General features: G+C 44.6%; 1 protein-coding gene across 1 annotated transcript in view; it reads right to left on the bottom strand.

The window, feature by feature from the left end:
* Window positions 1-1,118: 1,118 nt before the first annotated feature.
* LOC142311122 (uncharacterized) overlaps window positions 1,119-27,263 on the bottom strand; it is a 68,095-nt gene continuing 41,950 nt past the window's right edge. Inside the window, exon 8 of the mRNA XM_075349251.1 lies at window positions 1,119-4,340. Coding sequence (XP_075205366.1) covers window positions 3,499-4,340 — 842 coding nt within the window. The 3' untranslated portion in view covers window positions 1,119-3,498. The remainder of the gene's footprint in view (window positions 4,341-27,263) is intronic.

Here is a 27,263-nt window from a genome sequence, read left to right as displayed (position 1 = left end):
GTGCAATCCGCATTTAAACTAAATTTGACCGATGCAAAAGTATGGGCACCTCAACATAAAAGTGACATTAATATTTTGTAGATCCTCCTTTTGCAAAAATCACAGCCTCTAGTCGCTTCCTGTAGCTTTTAATGAGTTCCTGGATCCTGGATGAAGGTATATTTGACCATTCCTGTTTACAAAACAATTCCAGTTCAGTTAAGTTTGATGGTCACCGAGCATGGACAGCACGCTTCAAATCATCCGACAGATGCTCAATGATATTCAGGTCTGGGGACTGGGATGGCCATTCCAGAACATTGTAATTGTTCCTCTGCATGAATGCCTGAGTAGATTTGGAGCGGTGTTTTGGATCATTGTCTTGCTGAAATATCCATTCCCTGCGTAACTTCAACTTTGTCACTGATTCTTGCACATTATTGTCAAGAATCTGCTGATACTGAGTTTAATCCATGCGACCCTCAACTTTAACAAGATTCCCGGTGCCGGCATTGGCCGCACAGCCCCAAAGCATGATGGCACCTCCACCAAATTTTGCTGTGGGTAGCAAGTGGTTTTCTTGGCCTGCCACTTCTGGGCTTAACAAGAACTGTACCTGTGTTCTTCCATTTCCTTACTATGCTCCTCACAGTGGAAACTGACAGTTTAAATCTCTGAGACAACTTTTTGTATCCTTCCCCTGAACAACTAGGTTGAATAATCTTTGTTTTCAGATCATTTGAGAGTTGTTTTGAGGAGCCCATGATGCCACTCTTCATAGGAGATTCAAATAGGAGAACAACTTGCAAGTGGCTACCTTAAATACCTTTTCTCATGATTGGATACACCTGCCTATGAAGTTCAAAGCTCAATGAGGTTACAAAACCAATTTAGTGCTTCAGTAAGTCAGTAAAAAGTAGTTAGGAGTGTTCAAAACAAGAAATTGATAAGGGTGCCCATACGTTTGCACCGGTCAAATTTAGTTTAAATGCAGATTGCACATTTTCTGTTAGTACAATAAACCTCATTTCAATCCAGAAATATTGCTCAGTCCATCAGTTATTAGATATATGAAACTGAAATAACGGTTGCAAAAACCCAAATTGTTATAAAGAAAAAAGGTTAACATTGATAGGGGTGCCCAAACTTTTTCATATGACTGTATATGATTATCTTTGACATTTAGCTTGTAGCCTTCAGGTCCCCAACTGACATGGTAACTAGAGAGGAGCGAACCCAAGGTGTGGTCTTCATACCGAAAACAGACTTTACAAAAAACAAAACAGAGAGTTTGAGTTCAGGTGTTGTATGTATGCAAACCACTCCCACGAGCATTGTTGTGCTCAGGTATCCTCGGTGCTCAACCCTGTGTGAGCCGCTTGCAGTGTTTGATCGGCTCACACTGGGGGGTAACAACAGCGTGATCGGATGTAGTGTGCACAAACAAAAAAATACAAAAAGCTCACTCACCCGCCCCCGGAAGTGATCTGTTTATGTCTGGCTGCATGTGGACGGAGACCCGAACTGCCCAAATAGTGACTTCCATTAGGGTTCAGGTCAATCCGGGTCACAAAGTGATATTTTTCAAAAGTCTGGCTGCACTCGCCAAACCAACCTTCCATGGGTCCGCCTGTCTCCAATGGTAGCCCATTGATGACCATCAATTATGTTGTGGAGGGGGGCGGGCAATGGGCTGAGATAGCGCAATGTTGATTTTGATATTTAAATGCTGCTAGCAGAGATTGACAGCGGCATTTAAATATTAACCCCTTACTGCCATGGGACGTCCTATGTTAGCTCCCTGACTATGAAGCAGGCTCACACGCTGAGCACGCATCTTTCCCTGCACATGTTGGCTGATGTGATCTGCCAACGTGTGACTCTAACAGACGTGGGTGGAACGGAGTGGTCATGACAGCTGGGGGTGATACGTGTCTGTCCTGACGAACTTCCACCATTCACAGGAAGTTAGTATTACAGCACAAGCGATTGGAAAATCGCAGGTTCAGGTTTCCTAAGGAGACTAGTAAAAACAATAATAAGTGGGAAAAAAGTTTTAAAAAAATATGTAAAAAATTAAAACAAAAAAATAAAAAAAATGCCCTTTTGTCCTATTACAAATAAAACAATGAAAAAAAATACATATATGGTATCAACACATTCAGAAATGCCCAATCCATCAAAAATATAAAATAAATTAATCCAATCTGTAAAAGGCATAACAAAAAAATTTAAAAATCGCCAGAATTGCCTTTTTTGGGTCGCGCCATATTGCAACATAATGCAATGAGGTGATCAAAACATCGCATCTACACCAAAATGGTATAATTGAATATGCTAGCTCAGGATGCAAAAAAATAAGCTGTCACTAAGCCCCATATCCCGAAAAATGAGAACACTATAAACTGCTTTACACGCAATGACATCACTAACGAGATATCGCTGGGGTCATGGAATTCGTTACACACATCCGGCCTCGTTAGCGATGTCGTTGCATGTGACACTTACGAGCAACCGCTAACGATCCAAAATACTCACCAAATCGTTGATCATTGACATGTCATTCATTTCCCAAATATCGTTGCTCATTTTGGACGCAAGTTGTTCCTGAGGCAGCACACATCGCTACGTGTGACACCCCAGGAATGACGAACAACACCGTACCTGCATCCTCCAGCAACGAGGTGGGAGTTACGTGAAGTTGGCTGCTCTCCGCCCCTATTGGTGGCCCGCTGTGTGATGTCACTGTGACGCCACACGAAACGCCCCCTTAAAAAACAGATTGTTCGCCGGCCACAGCGACGTCGCTAGGAAGGTAAGTATGTGTGACGCGTCCTAGCGATATTGTTCGCCACGGGCAGCGAGTTGCTCGTGACGCACAAATGACGGGGGCGGGTACTATCGCTAGCAACATCGCTAGCGATCTCACGTGTAAAGCGGCCTTATGGGTCTTAGGAAATGGCGCCAAAAGCACTAATTTTTTTATTTTTTTTCCACCACTTAAATAATAATAATAATAACAACAAAAAAGAAAAAATAATAATGTTTAGTATCTACAAACTTGTACTGACCTGGGGAATCGTACTGCCCGGTCACTTTTACCATATAGTGAACATGGTAAATAAAAAATCATTGTATAAGTGAACTTTTTTTTGCAATTTCACAGCACTTCGAATTATTTCCCGCTTTCCAGTACACTATGTGGCAGAATGAATGGTGTCATTCAAGAGAACAATAAACAAGCCCTCATACGGCTATATTGACAGAAAAATTAAAAAAAAGTTATTGCTGTTGAAAGAAGGAGAAGAAAAAACAAAAGAGCAAAAACAGAAAATGGCCAGGGCAGGAATGAGTTAAAACAAGGCTACTGCAAATAGCCATTATCTGTCTGTACTAGTGGGTATGTATTTGTTTGCAGTTGACTCGGCTTCTATGCCTGCTCCTTACATATGTACCCTGACTGTGACATACATGTAGCTTTAGGTATGTGAAGGGGTTAATATACTTGAAACCATACATTTAAATTTTATCCTGAAATCTGAACATACAAACAGCTTCCGAACTGTGAATTTTCTGATGTTTTACAACTTGAGATTTTTGAGTAAAACATTTTCCACAATCAGGGCATGAAAATGGCTTCTCCTCTGTGTGAGTTCTCTGATGTCCAGCCAAATGCGAATTCATAGTAAAACATTTTCCACGTTCATCACATGAAAATGGCTTCTCTTTTGTGTGAGTTCTCTGATGGTCAATGAGATGTGACTTCATAGTAAAGCAGTTCCCACATTCTGAACATGAAAAGTGCTTCATCCCAATGTGAGTTCTCTGATGTCTTACAAGATTTGATTTCCTGGCAAAACAGTTACCACATTCTGTACATGAAAATGGCTTCTCCCCAGTGTGTATTTTTTGATGGTCAACAAGATGTGACTTCACAGTAAAACATTTTCCACATTCCGAACATGAAAACGGCTTCACCCCTGTGTGAATTCTCTGATGTCTGGTAAGGTCTGACTTATTGTTAAAACATTTTCCACATTCTGAACACGAAAACGGCTTCCCATTTCTGTGACTTCTCCTGTGTGCATAAAAACTTAATTTCTTTTTAAAATATTTCCCACATTCAAGACAAGTAAATATGTTGCCTTCTCTGTCGTCTGAAACTTGTTGATCATTTTGTGATTGATTAGATGAAGGTTTCTTGTGATTATTGGCGTGAGTAGACAGATCTCTACTTTCACAGACTCTGGAAGTTTGTAGTGTAATGGCGCATTCTTCAGAATAATCTTGTGTGATATTGTTATATTTTACTTCATAATCTGAAGATAAAAAATACTCCTCTGGGCTGTTGTTGCTGTCATCTGTTAAAAATAAAAAAATACGTTTTTAAGCTCAAAGAGGAAAAAAAAGGGCTGTAAAGAAGCAAAATCCCTTAGAAACAAGCAATATGAAACACAGCAAAGACTTAAAGGAAAGCTGTCAGCATGATTAGGGCATGAGACACTGATTCTAGTGATGTGTCACTTATTGGACTGTGTGCTGCTGTTTAGCATCACTAGAAGACTAGTTGTTTTGTGCTTGCCAATTGACTTGATCTTTCTAACCTTGTGCCATCACTGATTAGCAACTTTATCGTCAATGTACAGTGTAGACAGAAAATGGCCAGTGAGTGGGGTGGGCAGGGTAATACAGAGCTCAGCATTCCGTGCAGTGCTAGATCTGCAGCAGAGAAAACAGTGATTGTATCAAAATTACAGCCAGCAGCCCAGTAATTGACACATTGTTGGAATCAGGGTCTCAGCTCCTACATTATGTTGCTCTCATATTACATATCAAAACCTGACACTAGAGTCTCTTTAAAAGAAGACTTAAAAAACAGAAGGCACCTACTACACACCGTACTTACAACTTGCATAGCTCTACTAATATCCTTGTTGTAAAGATATACACTGGAAGTGAGCATATTAATACGTAAACAGTTCAGAATTGTCCTGTCAGTACTAAGTGCCGTTCCCCTCCAAAGAGACACCAGGCAGCACCTTTCATTTTCTTTATATCATTATTTTTTTGTGATGTTAGGGGAAAACAAAAGAATCAGTGTTCTTCACAAGTTTAATAACACAAAGTTGTACTAAAACACACTGAACAGATTACAGTAGGCTATGTCCCCATTTCTTTATGGATGGTAATGTTAAGGGTTGTATAGTTTTGAGTAATTGGAAACAGGGTTTTAAATGTAATTTGTGCCTTTTAGGTATATTTTAAAAGTTATGCTCGCATGTCTTTGAATTGCTTAAAGTTCTCCATTTTGAACCTGAATAAACATGCTCATTTTTACAGATCTCTTATTTTCCTGAGGCACAGATCTTCTTCCAGTACATATAAAAGGGGTATAAAATTACCTGCTCTCCCCCTCTCTGAATAAAGAAAGTCAGCAGACTTCATGAAGAATTACATATCCTAATCAAATTCTGAATGTGAGCATGGGGCTTTACATTATTTGTTTTTTATTGATTTCCACTGTGACTGGGGCTGGCCAACCCTAGTTACAAGGTTAATACAGACTTCTGCATTATATAGCTGATGTAGATATGATAGTGAATAGATGCCCAGTGAATAGTCCAGGTCTTTCAATCGTTCGATATCTGCAAAAGGTGCTGGCATGAAACAAGAACTGATGACAGAACACTACTTCTGAGATCGCTGCAGCTCTGTGAAGACAGTACACACTCAGTGCATAAAGGATGACCCTTGTAGTATGTTCTTGTGGCTCAGAGTCTGCAGAGTCTTGGGATTTCTACAAGCAGTGACGCAGGGAATATATATCGAAAGGGACTTGATTTACAACTATCTCTTGATAAAATGATTAAACATGCTCAACAGATAGTCAAACATTCATTCATCAGGTGACATAATGTGCAAAAGTTCATTGTTCCCGGGAATGCATTGTCTTGTAATAACAGGACTCGTGCTGCATAGTATATGATGCAGCAAACACAAATTCTTTATATAACATCTGAAGTCTGGAGTATACAGCAAACTAAACGACCGCTAAATGATATACTATTCTGTTCTTTCAAAAGCCATCTCTTTTTTATTTTTCCATTGACTTAGCAGTATGAGGAATGATTTTATTGTGGGCAAATTTGTAGTTTTGATTAATTTTAGCATATAATGTATGGAAAGGGAAAAAAAAATTGAAATACAGGGATATTATGAGCTCCCCCCCCCAAAAAAATATTTTGCTTTTGTTCTTCAGGTTTGTGTCTACATTGTTCTTTGTGCTTAAAAATGGACCTGACAATATGATTCTTCAGGTCAGTACAATTATGGTAATATCATATTTATGTGTTTTCAGAGACCCATACCTTAGTATTCTGTTTATGGATCAGTTTGAGGGCTTGTTTTTTTTTTTTTATTCATAGTGTTATTAGGCAGGTACATGTAATACAGGGCACAAAAAAATAAAAGTTTTACATTAATATAGTAAGGTACCGACAATACCAATAATCAAGAGCAAATGTGACATGGACAATACAAATAGAGGAAGCTGATGCAGTTAAAGGAATTGTCCACTAATTCAATAACCCCCTCTCATTCCCCATGTGCGCCCCATAAAAATAAAAAAACCCTATACTCACCTCCAGCGCCAACGTAGTTCTAGCAATGTCGAAATTCGTGTTCCTGGGGCCAATCAGACAGTTCTGACACGCGAGCCCCACGACCAATCAGCATTAGCTTCCTTCTCTCCGCCTTCAGACACAGGAGTTGTTAATAGGAAGGGAGGGCTTCGGTTGTCGCTCACTTCCTGTTAATAACTCCCGTCCCCGAAGGTGAGGAGAAGGAGGTTGGTGCTGATTGGTCCTGGGGCTCGCGTGTCATAATAACATCCGGTGGGCGCCAGGAACGCAAGTTCCAACATTGCTAGAACTGCGTCGGCACTGGAAGCAAGTATAAGCTTTTTTTATTTTTATGGGGCATAGAAGGGGTTGTCCAAGTATTGAACAACCCCTTCAATGAGAAAATACAACCTGAGACGGAAGCCCTGTAACAGAAAAATGATGCGGAAAGGAGAGGAGCGACAAGTGGTTGAATGCCTGTCACATCCTCAGGATTCTTAGCCAGCAGCTCATCCAAGTCTTGTTTTTTATGCACTTACCTGACATTTGTATTAATTCCATTTTGGGGTACATACAACAGTTTGCTTTTTAACGTATCTTTATTTGGTGAATTGTGGCCACCAGTAAAGTTTTGTTTTTGTTTTGTTTGTTTAAATGGAAAAAAAGGCAGTGGGGGAGGGGATTTAAAATGTTGTATATTATTTTTTAGATTTTTTCACAATATATTTTCTAACATTTTTACTATAATTTGTAGTCCCCTTAGGGAACTTCAATCCAAGATTGTTTGATCACTCCTACTGTATACTGCAAAGCTATAGCATTTCAGTTTATAGTATAACTGGCAAGTTACCATGAAGCCCAGCACCAGGCTGTTTGAATGCCATGACAAGCTATTTGCTCCCTCTCAGGCCACTTAAATGCCACTGTTTGTGATTGACAGCATCATTTAAATGGTTTAACAGCAGCGATTGGAGCCAGCTTTGGTCACTGCTATTAGAGGCAGATGCTGGCTGTGAAACAAGAGGAATTTTAAACCGACTGCCATGTAGTCCCCAATATTTATGAGCTCTGTATAACCTTGACCCCATCATTGATTTGCAGCTTTCTGCCTATGCACAGTGGGTGTATGGAGCGGGCTTACATGATGAGCTCGTCCCATATATGGCAGGTAACGGCCACGTGTTACATCCAGGACCTGCTCCTAATTGGTAACCTGTTAAATACTGCTATCAAACAATGACAGTGGCATTTAACATGCGCCGGTATGGCGGTGCTCCATTCTATGCATCGATGGCCGAGGGTCTGCTGACGGCCGAGGGTCTGCTGAAGACCCCTGTGCCTGTCATCATGGAACTGCCTTGAAGCTCTGCCTGTTGCTGGGCTTCAAAGCAGACTGTGACTTTTACTATGTAAAACAATATGATGTCATTGCTGTATATAGCACAACTGATCAGATGATGGCAGGTTGTAGTCCCCTAAGTGGACTAACCAATGCTGTGAAAGTATAAAAAAAAAAAGTTACAAAAAAAAAATAAAATATGGAAATAAAAAAAAAAAGTTCAAACAATCCCCTTCCCCATTAAAATGAGAGATAAAACCCCCCACTTATGTGCTATTGACGCATTCAGAAAAGTCCGATCTATTAACATATAAATAATTAACCCGATCGGTAAACACTGCAAACTGTACTTTTGGGTTCTGATTTTTTTCACCACTAAAAATAATAATAAAAAAAAAACCTGGACATATTTGGTATCACTGTAATTGTACTGATGAGGAGAATCATATTGCAAACCCATTTTTACCATATAGTTTACTCCATAAAAACAGTTCCCAAAAACCATGACAGAATTGCGTTTTGTTTTTCCTTATAATTTCACTGCACTTGGTTTTTTTCCTGTTTTCTAGCGCATTTATGTGGTAAAATGAACGCTGTATGGTATTTCTAAAGTACAACTTGTTCGGCAAAGAACAAGCCCTCATAAGTGTATGTGAAAAAAAAAAAAGTTATGGCTTTGGGAAAAAGGGAGGGAAAAACGTGTTGGGCATCGTTAGTTTGATGTGTACGTGGGCCTCAACTCTTTCCCTATCCATCATTGTAACTATAACCCTAGTCCTAAGCCTCATCCTTGTATTAACACTAGTCTTAGCCCTAACTCTTGTCATAGTCTTATCCCTCGTCCTGACCCCAATCTTAGAACTTGGATTAAGACTAGGATGAAGACTAACAATAGTCCTAACCCTAATTAGGGTTACAAAACAATATGTAAAAATGAAAAGTTTATAATTTTTTAAAGTTTCAATAAAGTTTATTGAAAAATTAGTTTATTACTTTACAATTTTGTATTTATTTATTTATTTTTTAAAGGTGACACTTGTAACTTTAGATAGCTATTTCACCAGGTCTCTGTTTCTCCTCTATCAAAATTGTAAGTGAGAGAAGAAGCAGGCAGTAGTGGGAGAAAAGAAAGTGAGCAGTGAGAGGACATACAAAGCATGGAGGAGCTGTGGAAGGAGTCCTGGCAACCCACGGAGCTGTGGGAGGCTAGATGATGTAGAATTAGTAAATGCTTTGCTCAATTGCTGCCCACCCTCCTGCCCAGCTATCTGGAGTAAATGTCCATGTAGGTCAAAACGTCCGGACAAAAGTCCAAGATAGAAGGCGGTGAGTGTAAATAAATGATGCCTCTGCAGAATAGTTGTCCAAAAGAGCTTGGGTGCTGCAAAGATAGGCACTAACCGACCTGCTGCTCCACGCTGCAGATGCCCCAGCAGGCGGCTAGGAGAAAGGCAGAGCACCGAAGTCAGGACAGCGTGTGACGTCACACAGGCAAGGTACAGAAGCCGGGGCGGTTCGTACCAATCCACTGACAGACTGGCTGATCCATGCTGTGGGAATGCAGTGCTAATTGCTGTGGATGCCCCAGCCGGCGGCTATCCCAGCAGTAAGGCAGAGCACCATGGTCAGGACAGCGTGTGAGGCCACACAGGCAAGGTACAGAAGCAGCAGCATTTATTTACACTAACCTCCTTCTATCTTGGGCTTTTATCCAGACTTTTGACCCACATGCACATTTAGGGTATGTGCGCACGTTGCTTTTTACCTGCTTTTTACCTGCTTTTTTGCTGCTTTTTCTTCTGCGCTGTTTAATGCCAAAATGGATGTGTTCTTCTATTCAAGCAAAGTCTATGGGAATTTGGGTTTCTTGTTCACACTATGTTGTTCAAAATGCTGCCTTTTTGTGGCAGAACTTTGGTCAAAAACTCAGCTTTGCAGTGCAAAACCCAAATGGCAAAAACAATTGACATGTTGCTTCTTTGAAAAGCTGAGTTTTTGACCAAAGTTCTGCCACAAAAAGGCAGCATTTTGAACAACATAGTGTGAACAAGAAACCCAAATTCCCATAGACTTTGCTTGAATAGAAGAACACATCCATTTTGGCATTAAACAGCGCAGAAGAAAAAGCAGCAAAAAAGCAGGTAAAAAGCAGGTAAAAAGCAACGTGCGCACATACCCTTACTCCAGACAGCTGGGCGGGAGGGTGAGTGCTACTATTCAACTCCATTATGTTTTTGGGTTGTTTATATGTAATATTTTAATTAGTGTTATCTCTTAAGGTGCTTTCACACATCCGGATTTTTGCTCTGCGGCACAATACGGCGTTCTGCAGAAAAACCGCCACCGGCTTTTGTAACGCCGGTGGCGGTTTTTTTTGCATAGACTTACATTAGTGCCGTATTGTGCCGCAGGGGCTTGCGTTCGGTCCGGTTTTGGCCGCATGCGGCAGATTTAGCCGATGCGGCGGCCGGATCGAACGTCCCCTGCAACGTTTTTTGCTCTGGCAAAAAACACCGCATCGCGCCGCATCCGGCCGATGCGGCGCATTTTTCAATGCATACCTATGGAGGCCGGATGCGGTGCGATGCGGAAAAAAACGTATCCGGTCGCCGCATGCGTTTTTTTCCACTGCGCATGCTCAGTAGCATGCCGCAACCGTAAAAAAACGGACGGGCCGCATGTAAAAACTTATGCAAAGGATGCGGTGTTTTCGCCGCATCCGTTGCATAGTTTTCACAGCCGGATTGAGCCGCAGGGCTCAAACCGGATGTGTGAAAGTAGCCTTATTTGGTGACCTCTGTGGGGGTTTATTGTTTTAGTGATTGTTTAGGGGTCTTTTCACTATTACTTACAGCAAAGATAGGCTGCAGTGTGTACAGGATACAGCCAGGCCCCTTTATGTTGGGCCTTGCATTGTAGAGTGTCTGTCCGTGCATGATACACAGTGGGGTACAGCTTGGCAGCCCGCCTGATCTAATAGTATGGGCGTCACCTAATAGGCTGCAGGTTTGTGACTGTGTTATCTGCATGTGTGAACAGCGCTCTATGCAAGCCACTAGTGTTTATCATCTAGCATTGGCCCCCCTCCATTCTGTTACGTCACCGCCGGAGTCTGCTCCAGCGACTTCTGCTCCGATTGCCAGGCAACGCCGTGTTCCTGCCGTGGATGGTGCTGGTGATGGGAGAGGAGTCGATGCCAGCAGCACCGGTGGGCGCAGGCTCCGATCATCCACTGGGCTGGGTTATCTTGGGATCTGCAGTACCGCTGGCTGACTGTAGGTGGCGGGTGTCTCCCAGCTGAAGTACCATCATTCAGCTAGAGCTAATGGGAAGACACCACACCCTTCTTATTCCCCCTCCTGTCTGCTGGCCTCTGCCAGAGATAGTTCTGATTCTGGCTCATGTGCTGTTTGTTTGTGATTCCTGTGCGCTGACTTGCTTGTTGTTGACTACCCTTCTACCTGCTGTTTTATACCTCGCTGCCCGTCCCGGATCTGACCATGTCTACGTTTTCTGTTTACGCCTTTGCCTGACGATTCTGTCCCTGTTCTGCTGTTCCTGGTTTGACCCTGCCTGACGACTACTCTCATCGGACTGCAGCCTTCCACGAGTAGAGATCTCCAGGTCCTTGTGTAATTCCAAATCCCTGTATAGGGGTTAAAGGGTTTCAGGGTTCTGGGGTCCTGCTTGGTGAGGGGCTTCCCTCTAGTCTGTCCATTACATCCTACCTGAGTCTGTTTATCCAGGCAGGTGTTACACATTCCATGGAGGTGTGTGTGTGATCTGCTTCTCCTGCACCTGTGATGCTTCCACTTTAGTGGGGGTTTAGCTGTATCCTAGTAGAGCATTAGTTTTTGGCCTGGGCGATGTACACACTGCAGCCCATCTTTGCTGTAATTAATACTTAATTTTTGGAGGATATTATCCTCTTTTTGTTGCTATTTTTATATTTAGTGTAGGGACCTACAAGCATGAGGTTCCGTGACGCGGGTTGTAGGCTTCCGTTTTATGGCCATAAATACCTACTAAAACCTCATATTTTTTTGTACAGGATACAGCCAGGCCTCTTTCTGTTGGCCCTTGCATTTTAGAGTTTCTGTCCGTGCAGGATACATAGGTGGGTACGGCTTGGCAGCCCGCCTGATCTAATAGTATGGGCATCACCTAATAGGCTGCGGGCTTGTGACTGTGTTATCTGCATGTGTGAACAGTGCTCTATGCAAGCCATCAGATATTTATTCCTCTTTTTGTTGCTATTTTTATGTCTTTTCACTATTCAATTACCCTTTATCCCTTCCTATTTTTTACATTGCTGTTTAATGGTGTTAAGCGCAGGGGATCATATTTAATACATTTAGATTACAAAAGTATTTATTTCCATGATGTCTGTAGCATCACATATATTCTATGACTGCACCACTCCTTTAAGTGTTTTAGAGAACACATACTTAGAAGAAGTGACTGGTCCAGCTCTGTCCCCGGCTGGCTTCTCCCAGCGGTGCTGCAGCTGTGTGACAGCGCTCTCCCTATGGACAAGCCAGCGAGAGACCTGTTAAACACCTGCTGCAGAGCTCAGAGAAACCAGTCAGGAATGGCGCTGGATCTGTCTGGTCTACGGCCAGATCTTCAAAGTATATTTTCTCTTAAAACGTCCAAGTGTTTCAGAGAATAATGTGCCTGTCTGCAATCATGCAGCCGACTGCGCCTGTGGTTGTGGCAGCGTGAATTAGGTGACAAGTTCCATGTAAAAGGCAGCTTATTACCAAAACATTTTCCTCTACTCTTTCCCTTTCTTCTGTTGGTATACTCCTGTGGTCACTAACTTCACTCTCTAATTTCAAATTGCTAAAATTAGCTTTTTCCTCAAAGATGGTGAGCTATATTCCACTTAACATGCAAAAAAAGGGGGGAGGGGACAGGTTTCAGCATATCATCAGAATTGAGCCTAAGATGCTCAATAAAATACTTTGTGAACCAGGATCACGGTTCCTCCTGCTCCTTAGAAACATTGGGGAAAGAAAACAGAGGGACAAAACCTCTCCTTTTTGAGTTTGTCAGCACTCTGCATCATGCAAGCTGTATCACTACTCATGATGTAGTGAGGCTTCATCAATAGGATGCACTGACACGTCTCCACACATTACAAATACATAATCACAGACACATCTATCTCTGCACACCGGAGCCTGGGGCAGCATACAGGGCTATGAATACTTGATTGCTCTTCAGAAGATTGCTCACTTTCCTAACCTCCAGAGTGCCTGTAATCGGCACACAAAGATTGCAGGGCAGATCAGATCAAAGTATTGTAGTGCGCCTGCACAAGATCGGTGAGTATGTATGCCGCAGACACATCATGCACACAGGCTTCAGAAAGAGAACGAAGATGGCTGAAAGAGGCGACACCGGAGAACAGAGATACCCATATGGCCCACCGCGCGACCGTTAGGTAGGTATTATAAAGTGTTTTTTTATGTTCTCACAGTGGCCTGGGCTCTTATATACAGCATGTTGGAATATTGTATATAAGAGCGTGGTGCTGGTGGTGGCCGCAGCTTATACAACAAAAAAAACTGGTGACAGGTTCCCTTTAACCCTGTATCTGTAGGTTAATAACATTACGTGACCTAAAAACTGCCCTTTAACCCCTTAACGACCCATGACGTACTAGATACGTCATGGATCGTTTTCCGGTAAGCCCCGCCCCCTGCCGCCGGCGGGCGGCGGCGATCGGCGCACATATGAGCTGTTATCAACAGCTGATATGTGTGCCTGCTAGCCGCGGGTGGAATCGCTTCCACCCGCGGCCATTAACCCCTTACATTTCGCTGCCAAAGTCTTGGCAGCGATATGTATATGGGCGCCGCCATTACAGTGACTTACCCCGCCCCCGCCGGAAGTCACGTGACATGATCACGTGACTTTCGGCGGTTGCCATGGTAGCACAGGGTCATGTGATGACGCCTGTGGCTAACATGAGTCACTTCCTCTCAATGCCGGAATACAGCCGGCATTGAAAGTGAAGCAGCAAATCTGCAGTTCTCAGCTCTGTAGCTGAGATCTGCAGATTGTGCAAAGCGATCAGATTGCTGATTGCTATAGCCCCCTAGGGGGACTAGTGAAATAAAAAAAAAAAGTAAAAAAAAAAGTTTTAAAAAATTAAAAAAAAATAAAAAAACCTAAAAGTTCAAATCACCCCCCTTTCACCCCATTGAAAATTAAAGGGTTAAAAAAATAAAAAATACACACATATTTGGTATCGCCACGTTCAGAAATGCCCGATCTATCAAAATATAAAATCAATGAATCTGATCAGTAAACGGCGTAGCGGCAAAAAAATTCCAAACGCCAAAATTACGTTTTTTGGTCGCCGCAAATTTTGCGCAAAATGCAATAACAGGCGATCAAAACGTAGCATCTGCGCAAAAATGGTACCGTTAAGAACGTCAGGTCAAGACGCAAATAATAAGCCATCACTGAGCCTCAGATCCTGAAAAATGAGAACGCTACGGGTTTTGGAAAATGGCGCAAAACGTGCGCCACGTTTTTCGGACAAGCTTGTGAATTTTTTTTAACCCCTTAGATACAAGTAAACCTATACATGTTTGGTGTCTACAAACTCGCACCGACCTGAGGCATCATACCCACACATCAGTTTTACCATATAGTGAACACGGTGAATAAAATATCCCAAAAACTATTGTACAATCCCAGTTTTTTTGCAATTTTTCCGCACTTGGAATTTTTTTGCCATTTTCCAGTACACTATATGGTAAAACTTATGGTTTCATTTAAAAGTACAACTCGTCCCGCAAAAAACAAGCCCTCATATGGCAAGATTGATGGAAAAATAAAAAAGTTATGCCTCTCGGAAGAAGGGGAGCAAAAAACAAAAACGCAAAAACGGAAAGTGCCCGGGGGCTGAAGGGGTTAAAACACTGGTTAGAAGCTTGTATTGGATGTCATGTCCCTTCTCTTACACTATCTCTCCATTTACAACATGACACAGGTTAGTGACAGGGTAGAAAATTCCTTTACAAACTGAAAAACTGGACACATTTTAAAAAAAAATCTTTATAGAGGAGCTTCCACCAAATTTTTTCTGCTGAACTGGGCACATGATGTTATAGGCGCTGCAGAGCAGAAGAAAACATTTTTGTGTTTTGCTTAGTTTTGCCTCTGTTTACGATTGTTTAGCTCCAGTAAGAGGAAGAAGTACACGCCCCCAGTGAAATCTCTCTGGCAATGCCCACTTGGACTTAACCCCATAGTGACCACCAATACGACTTCAAGTTGACCAGTGGTATAAGTGATCACATTCCCCAAAGGGTGAATATGCAGTAGCTGTCAGCTGTACACTGTAGCTGACACCCTGCTGTATTAGTTACAATCGGTGCAACATAATAGTAGAAAAAGACATGGCCGCATATCTAAAATTCATAAGTTGATATAATGCTGCTAGACAAAATTTAAATACCTGAACATGAGGTTCTTGGTGTAACATTGTGATCAGACTGTATGAAGCCACTGCTACATCATGGTGAACCTCTGGGTGGGTTTCTAACTCTATTGTCATAGAGGTGCAGCACCGTGCGCCAACCACCATCACAGCGATAATGCACCAGCAGGGCAGGTGACCTGGTGCCTCACAGCACCCATGCTGCAAAGCTGAGTCCCCATGACTCCTGGCCCCACCGCCACACTGACACAAAATCACCGCAACAATGGCCGCGACACAGCACAAACACCTTGGGAAAGGAGCTGAATAACTCACCTTCCACCAGCTCCCAGTATGTAAACTGAGAGCAAGTTAGTTACAATTAGTGTTGGCACTGACAGTTTAACACCTTAAGTCTATATGCACACACTGCAGAATTGGTGCAGAAATTTTCTGCATCAAATCTACACCTTCTGGCAAAAAAAACGCACCAAAAACGCATTTGGTTTAGGTGAGTTTTCTTTCTGAGCATATTTTTAGTCATTTTTAGCTGAAAAAAAGTAGGAAAAAAGCTACCAACAGTTGACGTGCTTCAGATTTTTACTACATCAAATCTGCAAGGATAAAAAAACTGCAACATTGGCACAGCACTTCAGAAACCTCATAGGCTTTGCTGGCTTCAGGAGAGGCATACAGATTTTGGAGCAGATTTTGAGAGAGAAAAAAAAAACAACGCATGAAAAACCGCAGCGTGTACACAAGGCCTAAATGCTACTGTCAATAGTGACTATGGCATCTAGATGGCTAACAAAATGTGGTGGGTCCTTCTTTAAAGGGGTTGTCCGGTCTAAAATGATAAGACTGCAGACTTATGAATCCTCCCAGCGCACATACTGTGCGCTTCGAAGATTTACGGGTTTCTGAGCTGGGAACGGCGGTCATGTGACCACAATTTTGTGATATGCATGTTCCCAGCCAGAATTTGACTAAACGGCATGGCTTTGCACAATACATATAAAGTGTGTCCACCCATATCCTGTCCACCGCCATTAACTTGAGAACGGCGGGAGCTATAGGAATAGAAGTGGTGTCTAGGTATAGTAAAGTAGCCATGCGCTACGCAATGAAACCACCTATAGCGCCACCTGGTGGAAAACAACGGAGTTAGCATTTTTACCTCGAAAACGGAACGAGATAGAGAAAAAAAGTGAATTAAAAAATTGTAGGGCATCATCAATTCAATACGGATCGACACCTTGCATACAGAAATGCTATGATATGAAATCCATGACCCCCCCCCAAAACATTAAATGCTGGTCACACATACGGCGCTCACTTCACTTTGATGCTCAAAGTGGCCACCGTCAGCTGCAATGCACATCTGGACTCTGGACAGCATACTGTATCTTGCTGCACATTGTGCAATATGGTAGGTGACACATTTGCACAAGCATCTGTGATACGTCGTCGTAGGTCCTGCAATGTTGGTGGAGAGGTCGCATACACCTGCTGTTTGATGTGACCTCACAGAGAGAAGTCCAATGGGGTCAGGTCAGGTGAGCGTGGAGGCCACTCCTTGCAGCCACCATACCCATTGACTTATAGGAAGGTCTCCATGAGGTATCACTTCATGTCCGCAGCCTTGTGAATTCTACACGTTCTTATCATAGCATTTCTGTATGCAAGGTGTTGATTCGTATTGAATTGATGATGCCCTACAACTTTGTAATTCACTTTTTTCTCTATCTTGTTCTGTTTCCGAGATAAAAATGCTAACTCCGTTGTTTTCCACCAGGTGGCGCTATAGGTGGTTTAATTGCGTAGCGCATGACTACTTTACTATACTTAGACACCACTTCTATGCCTATAGCTGCCGCCGTTCTCAAGTTAATGGCGGTAGACAGGATATGGGTGGACACACTGTATATTGAGCAAGGTCACGCCAACTAGATGGCTGCGCCGACTAGTCAGACATGCACAATCCATACACTTGTATTGATGGAGGCCACGATACAAAATATGTGTATTTTTTTAATGGGTTTAATTTTCACTGGGGAAAAAGGGGGTGATTTGAACTTTTGTGGTTTTTGAACTCTTATTTCATATTTTTACGAGCTTTCTTTTTAACGTTTTACTATTGTTTCTAGTCCCCTTAGGAGACTTGAAGCTGCGATCATTCGATTGCTTGTGGTATACATAGCAGTGCATGAGCACTGCTCTGTATATCAAAAAAGTAGATTTTGGGTACTCACCATAAAATCTCTTTCTCGGAGCCTTCATTGGGGGACACAGGAAACTATGGGTGTATGCTGCTGGGACTAGAAGGCTGACACTATGCAAATAAAAAAAGTTGGCTTCTCCCCCGCAGTATACACCCACCGACTGGAGCTGAGGAGATCAGTTTGTGTAAAAACAGTACGAGGAGAAGCTTGAAATCCAGAACATTCCGGATCCATTGAAGTCTTAGAAAAGGGCAGGTGCTGTGTCCCCCAATGAAGGCTCCGAGAAAAAGAGAATTTTGTTACTTACCGTAAATTCTTTTTCTTATAGTTCCGTATTGGGAGACCCAGACCATGGGTGTTTAGCTTCTGCCTCCGGAGGACACACAAAGTACTACACTTAAAAGTGTAGCTCCTCCCTCTGAGCTTATACACCCCCTGGTAGCCAGTCCTAGCCAGTTTAGTGCAAAAGCTGAAGGAGAATAGCCACCCACAAGTAGAACCGAGTAAGAACCGGAACAACCGGAGACTCTGTCCACGACAACAGCCGGTGATAACACACGGAACAAGAAAATTGCCAACAGGCAACAGGGAGGGAGCTGGGTCTCCCAATACGGAACTATAAGAAAAAGAATTTACGGTAAGTAACAAAATTCTCTTTTTCTTTATCGTTCCTTTGGGAGACCCAGACCATGGGACGTTCCAAAGCTGTCCCTGGGTGGGAATAAACAGAAAAAACTAAGAAGTAGGCGGAGCCTAACTTCACAAGTGGGCGACAGCCGCCTGAAGAATGCGTCTGCCCAAGCTCACATCTGCCGAAGCATGAGCATGCACTTGGTAGTGCTTCGAAAAGGTATGCAGGCTAGTCCAAGTGGCAGCCTGACAGACTTGTTGAACCGTAGCCTGGTGCCTAAAAGCCCAAGAGGCACCGACAGCTCTGGTCGAGTGTGCTTTGATCCCCGGCGGGGGAGGCACCCGAGTACTCTGGTAGGCGTCCAAAATGGTCGATCTAATCCAACGGGCCAAGGTCGGCTTAGAAGCAGAGAGACCCTTGCGCCGCCCTGTGGTTAGCACAAAAAGAGAGGTGCACCGCCTAAGCGCAGCGGTGCGAGCCACATAAATCCGGAGAGCACGCACCAGATCTAGAGTATGCAGCGCTTTCTCAAAGCGATGAACAGGGGCCGGACAGAAGGAAGGCAAGTAAATATCCTGGTTAAGATGGAAGGGAGAGACCACCTTAGGAAGAAAGTCCGGGGTCGGACGGAGAACTACCTTGTCTTGGTGAAAAAACAAAAAAGGTGACTCCGAGGAGAGCGCAGCCAAATCAGAGACTCTCCTGAGAGAAGTTATGGCAACTAGAAAGGCCACCTTTTGAGAAAGATGATACAAAGAAACCTCCCTAAGAGGCTCAAAGGGGGGTTTCTGCAATACCGTGAGGACCAAGTTAAGGTCCCAGGGATCCAAGGGCCGCCGATAAGGCGGAATGATGTGAGACGCACCTTGCATGAAGGTGCGGATCTGAGCCAGCCGGGCGAGACGCCACTGGAACAGCACTGATAGAGCTGAGACTTGTCCCTTGAGAGAGTTGAGGGACAGTCCTAGCTGCAGACCGGACTGTAAAAAAAAGACAGAAGGGTCGGCAACGAGAATGGCCAAGGAGAATGGCCGGAAGAGCGACACCAGGACAGGAAAATTTTCCAAGTCCTGTGATAGATCTTGACGGAGGAAGACTTACGGGCCCGAGTCATAGTGGAGATGACTTCAGGAGGAATACCAGAAGCCGTCAAAATCCAGGACTCAAGAGCCATCAATTTGAGTGCCGCAGAATTCGGGCGGAAAAACGGACCTTGCGAGAGCAGGTCTGGACGGTCCGGAAGATGCCACGGCATCTCCACGGACAGTTGGAGCAGGTCCGGATACCAAGCTCGCCTGGGCCAGTCCGGTGCAATGAGGATGACTCGACGGCCCTCCATTCTGATCTTGCGCAGGACTCTGGGCAAGACAGCTAGAGGGGGAAACACGTAGGACAGACGAAACTGGGACCAGTCTTGAACCAGAGCGTCCGCGGCGAAGGCCTGAGGATCGTGGGAGCGAGCCACGTAAACCGGAACCTTGTTGTTGTGACGGGATGCCATTAGGTCCACGTCCGGAGTGCCCCACTTGCGGCAGATTGACTGAAACACTGCCGGGTGCAGGGACCACTCGCCACCGTCCACGGATTGACGGCTGAGATAATCTGCCTCCCAGTTTTCTACGCCAGGGATGTGGACTGCGGATATGGTGGACTTGGAGTCCTCCGCCCATTGAAGAATGCGTTGGACCTCCAACATTGCCAGGCGGCTGCGTGTCCCGCCTTGGTGATTGATGTAGGCAACCGCTGTTGCGTTGTCTGACTGGACTCGAATGTGCCTGCCCGCCAACAGGTGGTGAAAGGCTAGGAGAGCTAGAAGCACAGCTCTGGTTTCCAGCACTGTGGTGGAGATGTACCGCTCCCCAGCCGGATAGGCTGGCATCCGTGGTGAGAATCACCCAGGACGGAGCCAGGAAGGAGCGCCCTTGGGACAGGGAGAGGGGTCGAAGCCACCACTGAAGAGAGCTCCTGGTCCGTGGCGACAGAGCCACTAACCTCTGTAAGGAGGAAGGCCGCTTGTCCCAACAGCGGAGAATGTCCAGCTGCAGAGGACGCAGATGGAACTGGGCAAAGGGAACCACCTCCATGGAAGCCACCATTTGACCCAGCACCTGCAGCAGGCGCCTGAGGGAATAACGGCGGGGCCTCAGGAGAGAGCGCATCGCTAGCCGGAGAGACTGCTGTTTGATGAAGGGCAACTTCACAAGTGCCGTCAAAGTCTCGAACTGCATCCCTAGGTACGTGAGACTCTGAGTCGGAGTCAGAGTGGATTTGGGAAGATTGACAATCCACCCGAATTGGGCTAGGGTGGCGAGAGTGAGCGAAACACTCCGCTGACAGTCTGCACTGGATGGACCCTTGACCAGAAGGTCGCCCAGATAAGGAAGCACTGCTAACCCCTGGAGGTGCAGGACCGCAATCACTGCCGCCATGACCTTGGTGAATACCCGAGGGGCCGTGGCTAACCCGAAGGGGAGAGCCACGAATTGGAAATTATCCTCTCCTATCGCAAAACGTAACCAACGCTGATGTGACACTGCGATTGGCACATGTAGATAGGCATCTCTGATGTCGATGGACGCCAGGAAATCCCCTTGGGTCATTGAGGCAATGACTGATCGCAGAGACTCCATGCGAAAATGCCGCACCCGGACATGCTTGTTGAGAAGCTTGAGATCCAGGATGGGCCGGAAGGTACCGTCCTTTTTTGGAACTAGGAAGAGATTTGAGTAAAAACCTCTGAACCGTTCCTGAGCGGGAACTGGGACAATCACTCCGTTTGCCTGCAAGGACGCCACGGCCTGCGAGAAGGCGGCGGCCTTGGAGCAGGTGGGAGTTGAGAGAAAAAAATCTGTTTGGAGGGCTGGAAGAGAATTCTATCCTGTAGCCATGAGATATGATGTCTCTCACCCACTGATCGGAGACTTGCTTTAACCAAGCGTCGCCAAAGTGGGAGAGCCTGCCACCAACTAAGGACGTGGCTGGAGCGGGCCGAGAGTCATGAGGAAGCTGCCTTAGTGGCAGAACCTCCTGCGGTCTTCTGCGGACGCGCTTTTGGGCGCCAGTTGGATTTCTGATCCTTGGCTGAGTTAGCGGACGAGGCGGAAGGCTTAGAGGATGACCAGTTGGAGGAACGAAAGGAACGAAACCTCGATTGATTCCTACCCTGGGCGGGTTTCCTGGTCTTGGTTTGTGGCATGGAAGTACTCTTCCCGCCAGTAGCTTCTTTAATAATTTCATCCAGCTGTTCACCAAACAGCCGTGAACCAGCAAATGGGAGCCCAGCAAGAAACGTCTTGGAAGAAGCATCTGCCTTCCACTCTCGAAGCCACAAAATCCTGCGGATAACAAGAGAATTAGCTGAAGCCACCGCAGTGCGGTGAGCAGCCTCTAGCATGGCAGACATGGCATAAGATGAAAAGGCTGAAGCCTGAGCAGGTAAGGTAACCATCTCAGGCATAGATTCCTTGGTGAGGGAATGCATCTCCTCTAGAAAAGCAGAGATGGCTTTGAGAGCCCACACTGCTGCAAAAGTCGGGGAAAACGCGGCCCCCGCAGCTTCATACACAGATTTGGCCAGAAGGTCAATCTGACGGTCAGTGGAATCCTTAAGTGAGGTGCCGTCAGCCACCGACACAACGGTCCGGGCTGATAGCCTAGACACCGGAGGGTCTACCTTTGGGGAGTGAGACCACTCCTTGACCACCTCAGGTGGAAATGGAAACCGGTCATCAGAACCACGCTTTGGAAAGCGTTTGTCAGGGCAGGCCCTGGGTTTGGTCACAGCGGTCTGAAAACTGGAGTGGTTAAAGAACACACTCTTCACTCTCTTAGGCGAGGTAAACTGATGTTTTTCTGCCAAAGAGAGTTGCTCCTCTGACACTGGCGGATTGAGATCCAGCACAGAATTAATAGAAGCAATCAAATCACTAAGATCTGAGTCACCCTCAGAGAAATCGATGGGATACATAGCCTCCGAGCCCCCAGTGAGGGCATCCTCCTCATCTTGAGAGTCAGCTCTTGAGACAGCCGTGGGATGGGGAGGGAGAGGAAACCCTGCGCCTTCTCTTAGAAGGACGGGGTCTGGGATCAGATGATGAATCCTCCGTGAGCTCTGATGGACGGAGGTCAGAGGATAGGAGTCCTCTGTCAAGAGTATTAGAGGCACCCTGTGAGGGGGGCTGATGCATATTCATCAAAGTCCTGGACAAAAGTCCCATGGACTCAGCAAATGACTGGGATATGGACCTAGCGTTCCTATAAAAGAGCGGGAACTGGAGGGCTATAGAGACCTGCCGTGAAGGAGGGACGCCCCAGCAGTGGGGAGTGTCCCTCCCCTGTGTAGAACGGCCGCCGGGAGGAGCCGAACCTGTCCCTCTGCATGAGTGACATGCGAAGGCAGGAAAACGAAATTAGGCCTCCGGCGAAGCCGGGCCCTAAATTTAAGCGGCGAGGCCGACAAGCAGGCACCATCGGCGCGGTTCTCGGGCAAAAGCTGGAGAACCCGCCGGAAAAGTTAAAAACAATCACATACAGCATACTCTCCCCTTACAATAAAGAACCGGGACCCCCAACATAAACATCTCAGGTACTTAGCTGCTGAGACGCAGGGCCATGTCCCTGGGGATGAGTGCTCCGGTCCAACAGAATCCTCAAGGGGCTGTGGATGGAGACCGGACTCCTGCCAGGCATGGAGACCGTGCTGGTTCCCACTTCAAGCCAGAGCCCAGAAGGGATGGTGAAGGAGCGCGGCATGTAAGGCTTCAGCCTTGTAAATCAACCTTAACAACACCGCCGACACAGTGGGGTGAGAAGGGACATGCCGGGAGTCCAGACATGGACCTGCTTTTCTTCAAACTCTTTCCAAAAGTCAAACAATCAGATGAGAATGCACGTGTGGGAGGGAGGGTAGTGGAGCAAATAAGGGGATAGATAGAGCAGATAGAGACAGGGAAACGGTAGGGGTCAATGAAGGATTAGGGGGGGATGGGACATACAAGGAACGTAGGGAGGCTAGGAGTAATAAAGGTGTTAATTGGATTAAATGTCTACTGGCAAATGCAAGAAGTCTTGCAAACAAAATGAATGAATTGGAGACTCTTATGTCAACCATGGATTATGATGTGGTGGGCATTACGGAAACCTGGCTGGATGAAAGCCATGACTGGGTGACAAACATACAGGGTTATAGTACATTTAGGAAGGACAGGAAAGGCCAAAAAGGTGGTGGGGTGTGTATATTTATCAAATCTAACCTAAAACCTGTGTTGTATGATGACATTGAGGGGAACAGCAACAATGTAGAGTCAGTATGGGTAAATGTACATGGGGAGGGGAATAATGGAAAAATGCTAATTGGAGTTTGCTATAAGCCTCCTAACATACCTGAACAAATAGAGGGTGAAATGCTGGAACAAATTGAAAAGGCAGCTAATAATAATAATCGGGTTCTTATTATGGGGGATTTCAACTATCCAGACATACAGTGGGACATAGAATCTTCTGGTTCTGCTAAAAGCTGTAAGTTCTTATCTACCATTCAAGACCATTTCCTCTCTCAGATGGTAGGTGAACCGACCAGGGGAGATAATTTGCTAGATCTGGTCCTGTCAAATAGACCGGATACAATTTCAGATCTACAGGTCCGGGAGCACTTGGGCACCAGCGATCATAATATGGTAAGCTTCGACGTAATATTCAATAGAACATTTCAAAGGGGGAATGCTAAAACCTGGAATTTTAGGAAAGCTGATTTCAACAAATTAAGGGAAGAGCTTAAATGTGTAGATTGGGACAGAGTCATGGTAACTGGAGATACCGAACATAAATGGGGTAAGTTTAAGGATATACTACTAGAGTCCTGTAAAAAATGTATACCCTCTGGTAATAAAATGTCCAGGAATAAAAAGAAACCACTATGGATAAATAAGACTGTACAAAGTATAATAAAACAAAAACAAAGGGCGTTTAAAATCTTAAAGGCTGAGAATACAGAAATAGCATTGCAGGAGTATAAAGATATCAATAGGCAATGCAAAAAAGAAATCAAACAAGCAAAACTAGCTACTGAAACAAAAATCGCCAATGACATTAAAATAAATCCCAAAATCTTTTATAAATACATTAATGCCAAAAGGAAAACAAAGGATAGTATCGGACCCTTAAAATATAATAACAAGTTAGTTATAGAGGACAAACAAAAGACTGAGATATTAAATAGGCATTTCTCATCTGTATTCACCAAGGAACTGACTGTACCAGGGATCATTCAACAAGTGAAAAATCAAAGTCCACCACCCGATATAATTAATTTAACACAAGATGAAGTACGCCTACGTCTGAGTAAATTAAACATTGACAAATCCCCAGGGCCAGATGGCATTCATCCACGAATATTGAGGGAATTGAGCTCCGTAATCGACAGACCGCTGTATCTCATCTTTTTAGACTCGCTTGTAACGGGGTTGGTGCCTCAGGATTGGAGGATTGCTGATGTGGTACCGATATTTAAGAAAGGTAAGAGGGTAGATCCAGGCAACTACCGTCCAGTAAGCCTGACATCAGTAGTATGCAAAGTTTTTGAGGGCATTTTAAGGGATGACATGCAAAAATATATTGCAGAAAATAATATGATAACTGACAAACAGCATGGATTCATGAAAGATAAGTCGTGTCTAACCAACCTGTTGGGGTTCTATGAGGGGGTAAGTTCAAACCTGGATATTGGTAATGCAGCTGATGTGATTTATTTGGACTTTTCAAAGGCATTTGATACTGTACCACATAATAGCCTTATACTAAAGCTCCAGAAGCAAGGACTAGGGGACACAATATGCAACTGGGTAAGGAATTGGCTAAGAGATAGGAAACAAAGAGTAGTCATAAATGGTACATTCTCTAAATGGGCTATAGTCAGCAGTGGGGTGCCGCAGGGATCTGTGCTTGGACCGATTCTTTTTACTCTCTTTATTAATGACCTTGTGGATGGGATTGATAGTACAGTGTCAGTCTTTGCCGATGACACCAAACTATGTAGGATATTAAAAACTGACCTGGATAGTACAATATTACAAAAAGATCTGGATAAGATGTCAGAATGGGCAGATACTTGGCAAATGAGATTTAATGTTGATAAATGTAAAGTAATGCACCTAGGACGGAGTAATCCTATAGCTGCGTATACATTAAATGGAAGTAAACTCGGGACTACAGAACAGGAGAAGGACTTGGGTATTCTCATTACAAATAAGCTGAGCAGCAGCACTCAATGTCAAGCAGCAGCTGCTAAAGCAAACAAGATTTTAGGGTGTATAAAAAGAGAGATTAGATCCCGTGATCCCAACGTATTGTTACCCCTCTATAAATCACTTGTAAGACCACATCTGGAATACGGGATCCAGTTTTGGGCTCCACATTTTAAAAAGGACATTCAGAAGTTAGAGTCAGTTCAAAGGCGGGCAACTAGACTATTACAAGGAATGGAAGGCCTCCCATATGATGACAGATTGAAAAACTTAGATATGTTTAGCTTAGAAAAAAGACGTCTCAGAGGAGATCTCATTTATATGTATAAATACATGTGTGGTCAATATAAAGGACTGGCACATGACTTATTTCTTCCAAAAACAATACTAAGGACCAGGGGGCACTCACTGCGAGTGGAAGAAAAGCGATTCCGACACCTAAATAGGAAAGGGTTCTTTACAGTTAGAGCGGTCAGACTGTGGAATACACTACCACAAGAGGTTGTAATGGCAGATACTATAACAGCTTTTAAAAAAGGGCTGGATGATTTCCTCAGTACACAAAACATTGTTGGTTATAAATGACTTAGTGACTAAATGTAGAACTGGTGGAGGAAGGTTGAACTAGATGGACCTAGGTCTTTTTTCAACCTAAGTAACTATGTAACTATGTGTGGATGTATGACCTCCTGAACACAAAGCGATAAACTGGCTAGGACTGGCTACCAGGGGGTGTATAAGCTCAGAGGGAGGAGCTACACTTTTAAGTGTAGTACTTTGTGTGTCCTCCGGAGGCAGAAGCTAAACACCCATGGTCTGTGTCTCCCAAAGGAACGATAAAGAAAGAGATTTTACGGTGAGTACCCAAAATCTACTTTTCTCTATCGCTTCATTGGGGGACACAGGAAACCATGGGACGTCCTAAAGCAGTCCCCAAGGGTGGGAAGAGAAAGGCCCGAAAACAGGGTTAGCAGGGACGAGATCTGTGACACGGAACCTGGCCCTAGACACCGTAAGGAATACCTACCCGGCAGGAGCCGAAGTATAGGGGGAAGAGTTAAGAGTACTAGGGAGTACTTAGATCTAGTATAAACCGCATGTGCGGGGATTAGAATGATCAGGGAAAAAGTTGCATCCTCTGAAATCTGCACCTAAGAATCTAAGGCGACTGACAGCAATAGGTCAGGACAAGAGAAAAAAGCCTGACTTGACCCTGGTGTTACGTTTGAGAATGGAAGAAAGAGGGAAGAGCTAAGGCACCTGGTAGAGGTAGGTGCCGGGTAAGCGGAGGCCCACCGAGCCTTGGCCCTTTACTGCCGTAGAATGACTAAAAGGGAACACCAACTGCCTGAAAGTGTGCAGGGGAGTTGGGCTGAGAGAAGAGACGAGCTACTCGAGGAGAGAGTAAGGGAGCTCCGCCCTAGGGGGACTTGACCTGTTGATTCTACAGAACCGAGGGAAGTGATCTGACGCTAGTGGACGGAACAGCCTGCAGGCAGGAACAAAATACTGGAGATAATTCCCCTGTGTAAAGAAGTCCAGAAAAAACTTGCGAAGTCCGGAGACAAAAGGAGAAGGTTAAGGAATCGAGGGAAATCCAATAACCAACTTCCACTTTCACATGACAGACAGAAGAGAGTCCGGGCATCTACAATGGCGTGACTGGGAAAACTCGAACTCCGGATTCGGGTACTAGATGGCCACTGAAGTGAAATACTGGAAGGAGAACCCCCTATGGGGGGATGCTCTTGTGACTGAAAATAGGCACAAGACCTGGTATGTACGACCTGGGA

The sequence above is a fragment of the Anomaloglossus baeobatrachus genome, chromosome 5 (genome assembly GCF_048569485.1).
Source record: "Anomaloglossus baeobatrachus isolate aAnoBae1 chromosome 5, aAnoBae1.hap1, whole genome shotgun sequence".
Taxonomy (NCBI): domain Eukaryota; kingdom Metazoa; phylum Chordata; class Amphibia; order Anura; family Aromobatidae; genus Anomaloglossus; species Anomaloglossus baeobatrachus.
This window is presented reverse-complemented; position numbering and strand designations above follow the sequence as displayed.